Below are 6,181 nucleotides of genomic sequence, written 5' to 3' on the forward strand. Positions count from 1 at the left end.
TGCTGGCCGACTGCTGCGACACGCTTGTCAGCCCAGATGCGACCGAGGCATTCTCATCTCGGTCCTCCGGCTCGGCTAGTTCTATAGGCTCGGAAGGACCAGCGTGAGGTTCTTTACGTCCCTCTAACTTAGCCTCCAGCTCCTGAATTTTCCGCACTAGGAATTCTGTTTGGCGCCTAAGTTCAACATTTTGCCTCTGTAGGGCGGCTTCCGTAGGGGAGAGGGAGGGAGAAAGAGGCCCGGAGGCAGCCCTAGCCCAATCGCTCACCTTGTTTTGGGCGGTCGCTAGAGGCGGGAAATCCCCAGCGCTGAAGTTCGGCGGCCTCGCCTGGGTCCCGGACTTCACAGCCGTCTTGACATGACCGGACTTGCCCGGCGCAGAAGTGGACTTGCTGTCCTTGGCATTGGTGGGCGGAGCTTGCTTCTGAGCCGACTTCCGCTTGCTTTGACTCCGTGATGGTCCCGGCTTGATCGGTTTCCGGTACTTGCCGACGCAGCCGGCAGCACCGGTGAAGTGGGCACCCGCGCACAGCAGACATCGGGGGGTGCACTCATGTTGTGGTATGCCCTCGGGTGTGGTGGCCACCTGAGAGCCGCAGAGGCCGCAGCGTCCCGACTGCGGCCGCGGGCAGATGTCAGCCCGGTGCCCCACCGTGCCGCATCGATGACAGGCGGGGATCGTCTTCTTGTACAGTCGCACAGGAATGCCCTGGTCGCTGCAGAAGATTTGGCGGGGTACCTTCTTCCCTTGAAAGGTGACCACTGCGATGGCGGTGCCGCCCAGCTTGCGCACAGAAAGTATTTCTCCGTGTCTCCACTCCAGCTTCTGCTTGAGGGAGGCCGACGTTTCGCCGGGGTGAACGTTGATCACTCCCTTGCAGACCTCGCCAGAAGCCTTGGCGTGCCCGCGAAACAGAAGCTGGCGGTCGCCGACCGTCAGCGTGACATCGCCGAGGAGCTTCTCAGCGGCTGGCACAGAGTTCACGCCACACACCAGCACATTTTGGTCCCACACGGGCCATACAGAGAGTTGCACCTCTCCACAGTCCCGTATGATGTTGCGCACGGCAACTCCGGCTTCACCTGGAGCGAAGGTGGCCTTCAGATCCAGCGTCTCGCGTGGCTTGAGCACCAGGATGAGGTCGTCGCGTCCAATGCGCGGCGTCTGCTGCGGCCGCCACTGGGGTTTGCAAGTTGCACCCTTCAAGGCCGCGCCACCGACACTTCCTTGCGAAGCGTGCGGGGACCGAACTGCCGCCTGGTGCTGGGCGGCGGCTCCAGTTGGCTTGGGAGCGTTCGTCTTCTGCCGGCGTCTCCAGATTTTGACCATATCTGCCAAATAGTCATCTTCCGATGTTGGAAGGTCCTCGGGTTGAACGGTTTCCATGCGTACGACTTGCATGGACAGCGGATCATAGCCGGTCACCGTATTTGGAGCCGCCATCGCCGGGGAATCCCCAGCCGGGGCTGGCGAACGCCGGCGAACGCCCCGCCGCCGTTAGGCTTAGCGCCGCGGCGGTGGTCGAAAGCTTCAAAATCTCAGAATTTCGTCAAAAATGGGCCCACCTTGATGGAAGTGGGGCCCACTTGTGCCGCTGATCTTCGCGGAGACGATGGTGCCAAGATTCGTGGGGTCCGAGTTGACAGACCGCAATAAGGAGCGATCAGAATAGGAGCCGATGTGCGCCCGTCTTCTCCCTTCGCGCGCCCTCAGCGTCGGATCACCCGCTGCGGTGGCTCAGTGGTTGGCTCAATGATTCTCTCCGGCGGTCGGAGCCCGCTGCGTATGGTAGTTGGTCCGGCATCCCGTGAGCGGGGCCGCACCATTAGGCAATCTCGATGCTCTCCCTGCCCTGACCAAGCAGGCCAAAATGGAGTCGAGACAATTGAAGGATCAGAGCAAACACCTCGCTGCCCCCATTCTCATTCACAATTCCATAACCCATTCCTGACAACCATTCAAACCATCCCGTTTACCCATCCTTCCTGTATACTTCCCAGGAGAGATCAGGGGAGTCTCCTTCTTCAAAGTCTTCTTCAATTTCAAGCAAGAAAACGCGTGTGTGTTGGAATTTCGTTTTGCAATCCTCTTTCACGAAGTGTCCGCGGTCATTTCAAAACAGACATTTACTTTGCATTTACAGACATTTACTTTGCAGGCTGTGCATTTCAAAGGGGCTCCCCTCAACAACTGCCGGGGGTTCATAGACGGAACCGCCAGAGCTATCAGCTGGCCGTCAACTAGCCAAAAGCTTTTCTTCTCTGGACACAAATGCATACACGCTGTCAAGTACCATTCCATCATGTGTCGGAACGGCATCATATGCCAGCTCAGCGGGCCATTCTTCGGTAGCCGGCACGACGCTGGTGAGTTTGCTAAACTTCTTTGACAAGGCTTGAACACAACTTACTCTTGTAGAGGAAGAAATCAGTAATTTAATCCGCTCACTTATTTCTATGTTTTTTAGGTATCCTGTGGGAAAGCAAGACGTACAAAAAAAATTCAGGGGGCACTTCGACTGTCTAAAGTGGGTAGAGGCGGAAGCGTTTTCCGCACCACCTTCGCTGTTTCTGTGGCACTGGTGGCGTCACATATAATTGAGTACTAATTACTAAGTGATGACAAATCACTAATTAATGGTTAATTACTGATTAATGCCTGAATACTAATTAACTGCTAATTAATGACGCCTAAACTCCGCCTTTAGGAGTGGAACGCGACAGCGTGTTGTAGCGCAGCCAGGGAGTCCACGGAACGCTACCACCCGTTCGGCGCGATGCCTTGCCCTTTGAACGCAACGGTTTTTGAGGAAAGGAAACGGCGCAGTAATTCTTTGTCATCTCGGTGGACACCTGAACCGCACCGTAGAGGAAGGGAGGAAGTGGGAGTGAAAGAAGATAGATAAAGAGGAGCCGTAATGAAGAAAATGAAAATTGTATTTGAGGAAAGGAAATTACGCAGGAACTGTCTCACAAAATTCAGGGGGGCACTTTTTTGACCTAAAGTGTGGTCACTGATGTGTGGTTAAGATGCTAAGCTTCGCCCCTAAGAGTGGAACGCGACAGCGTCTTGCAACGCTGCCAAGGAGTCCATAGAACGCCATCGCCCATTCGGTTCTACGCCTCGCTCGTCGGTAAATTGGTTTTTGAGGAAAGGAAATGTATCTGTCTCTCATTTGTCGGTGGACACCTAAACCTCGCCGGAAGGGAATGGAGGATGAGAGTGAGTGAAGACACCGTATTCACTAGACGCGCCTTTGTTCATTCCAAACCATCGAGCTGGCATGACGGAGGATTCTGCTTCTGGCTGCCCTGCTAGACGGACGCAGAAATGGCTCGCTCCGGGCGAGGTGTCGCAACGGCCTTTGTTGGTCGGGATGAATCTGTGTCTGGACCACCTCCTGGTTATCGCTTTCTGCTACCGTCACTGCCGGCTGACGAAGGTATGCGTTTGTGTGTTTTCTTGCACGGTGATACCTCGAAGCGTCCGTATCGAATAGAGGACTTTCGTCAACCATTAGAAGATGCCGGCGTCCTTAGGGATGTCAGCGGCATTGGCGCTTACCAGATGAGCCACCTCTGGCTCGTGAGGTTCCGCACCCAGGAGGCGAAGGACACTGTACTTGCGGCCGGGGGCCTGAGTGTGAAAGGCGGTTACTGTGCCATTATTGATCCCTGTCGAAAGGAGATCAAGGTGAAGATTCACTGGGTGCCATTTCACATACCCAGTGAGACCCTACGGAAGGCCCTGAGCGAGTTTGGGGAAGTGATGGAAATTCAGCATGAGGAATGGAGTGTTCCAGGATTTTAATCGGCGGAGTCGACAACACGTGTCGCTCGAATGGTGCTTAAAGAGGGAGTCACGGCGGAGGAGCTACCGCATCTTTTCAAATTCTACGGGGGCTCCGTCCTTGTGGTTGTGCCCGGTAGGGCGCCTGTTTGTCTCCGATGTCGCAGACGCGGGCATATCCGCCGTGACTGCCAGACGCCCCGCTGCACTAAGTGCCGAGCCTTTGGTCATGTCCGTGAGGACTGCATACGTACGTACGCCAATGTGCTAGGGGCGGCCTCAGAGGACTGTGATGATAAAGAGGATATCATGGACGTTGAGGAAGCTGAAACGGCGGCCCCTGATGACCGTCCAAAGAAGAATGCGTCTGGGGAACAGAGAAGCGTCTCCAACGGAAACATGGAAACTTCGAGCAAGACGCCGAACGAACAACGAGCTTTGAGCAACGCGACTGAAACGCCGCCGATGAGTGACCAGGCGTCTGCCATGAACGCCGAAGCGGAGCCAGTCGAGGATGAAAGGGCATCACATGACACCTTCGGTCTGGCTAAGCGTGCCAAGACGGTGTTGCCGTCCCCTTCACAACCTTCCACCGAGGTCAGGTCGCAACGCCTTGAGCGCCAGTGGCTCAGACCCACCGGGGCCAAGGGGAAGTATGTGCCTGAGTGTCGTTCATCGTCCGCGTCTCCCGTGCGCAGCGCAAGGAGCGCTGATTAATCGCCCCTTCTCGGAGGGTAAGGCGTACGCCTGGTAAGGGACTTGTACCTTTTTGTGCTCAGGATTTTCAGCATGGCTTGTCTTCCGTCAAATTTAAAATGCGGCACGTTAAACGTGCGTGGACTAGCAGCTAGACGTAAACAATGTCAGCTAAGGCGCCTGCTCTATGAGAAAGACCTGGACATTCTTGCAGTACAAGAAACAAAGGTAGAGAGTGCGAGCGCGACAGACGCTATGGTTGCGCAGTTCAAGCCGCGATATAACGTGCGTGCTAGTCATGCAGTGGGGACATCAGCGGGCTGTGTTCTGTTAATTAAGAACAGTCTTAATATCGAGGAACAAGCAGTGGTGTATTGCACGAGGGGAAGGTTTGTGCTCTGTGATCTGTTGTACGGGGAGGAATATTTGAGAGTTATCTGTGTGTATGCTCCTACGAAACCCCGTGAACGACTTTTGTTTTTCCAGGAACTATGTGCGTATCTGGAATGCAATAGACTTGTCATTCTTTTAGGGGATTTCAATTGTGTTCTCAGTGCAGATGACCGATCAGGCTCAACAGTCACCGAAAGCGAAAGTGCTGTTTTCTTGAAAGAAAACATTGAAAAGTATTCACTTCAAGACGTAGCCCAGTTTGCAAAGGGCGGAATGAGGCGTCATTATACACATTTTCAAGGGTGTAGTCATGCTAGGCTAGATAGAGCTTACGTTTCCCTTGACCTGGCGGCAATTTGCGATAACTACATCGTCGAACCGGTTACGTTTAGCGATCACTGTTGTGTCATATTCACCATTGGCAGGAATGTGACACCTCAAGCGAAATTCAGCTGGGACTTGTGGAAACTGAATGCAAAGTTACTAAAGGACGATTCGTTTGTTTTAGAAACAAAGAACGTGTTAGAAGAAGTTCGGTTGAATTATGGAAAAAGTTGGGCAGAAAAGTGGGAGGAATTCAAAATTGATGTCAAAATGAGGGCTATTGAAAGGTCCGTAGAAATCAAGCACGCTGAGAAAGCGAAACAGAAGAACCTAAAACAGATGTTGAAAGAATTAATTACAGAGGAAAATAGAGCTCCGGGACTATACAGTGACCTTATCAGCGAAGTTAAAGCAAAGCTTGAGCTAATCGATGCGACATTGTTTCAGGGAGCTGCAATTCGTGCACGAGCAGATCGCTTGCTGGCAGATGACATGCCCAGTAGGCGAAATTTGACGACAGAAAAAAGATACGCTAGAAGAAAAGATATCGTAGAAATTGAAAACAAAGGCATTCTGACAGACAATCCCAAGGCGATAAGGGAGGCTTTCAGTGAGCATTACCGTGATTTGTTCGCTTCCAAATCGGCAGATGTACAGGCCTTTCAGGATGAATTTTTAAGTCTATTACCCCGACTGACCAGTGAAGACACTGACATCCTGTCTGCCAACTTATCAACAGCGGAATTGGAATGCGCTATTGATGAGCTTCACTTGGGGAAATCGCCAGGTACTGACGGGATAACAGCAGAATTTTATAAGGCGTTCAAACGTGAAACGGCTCTCATTTTGCAACGCGTTTATGAAGAGTCATATAGAACTGGTATTTTACCACCGTCGTTTTCTCGTGCACATACAGTACTTATACCGAAAACTGACAATCCTGCTCAGCTTAAGCAAGTTACAGGTTATCGGCCGATA

The 6,181-nt window shown here is 52.8% G+C and overlaps 1 protein-coding gene across 1 annotated transcript; it reads left to right on the forward strand.

Moving 5' to 3' along the window:
• Positions 1 to 3,292: 3,292 nt before the first annotated feature.
• Positions 3,293 to 5,638, forward strand: LOC149367420 (uncharacterized). The gene has a single exon (XM_089555501.1). It carries the CDS (start codon positions 3,842 to 3,844, stop codon positions 4,505 to 4,507), a length of 666 nt encoding a protein of 221 aa, XP_089411627.1. The 5' UTR covers positions 3,293 to 3,841; the 3' UTR covers positions 4,508 to 5,638.
• The last annotated feature ends 543 nt before the right edge of the window (positions 5,639 to 6,181 follow it).

This window comes from Amblyomma mixtum, chromosome 1 (genome assembly GCF_055824585.1).
Source record: "Amblyomma mixtum isolate Tamu chromosome 1, ASM5582458v1, whole genome shotgun sequence".
NCBI classification, from domain to species: Eukaryota; Metazoa; Arthropoda; class Arachnida; order Ixodida; family Ixodidae; genus Amblyomma; species Amblyomma mixtum.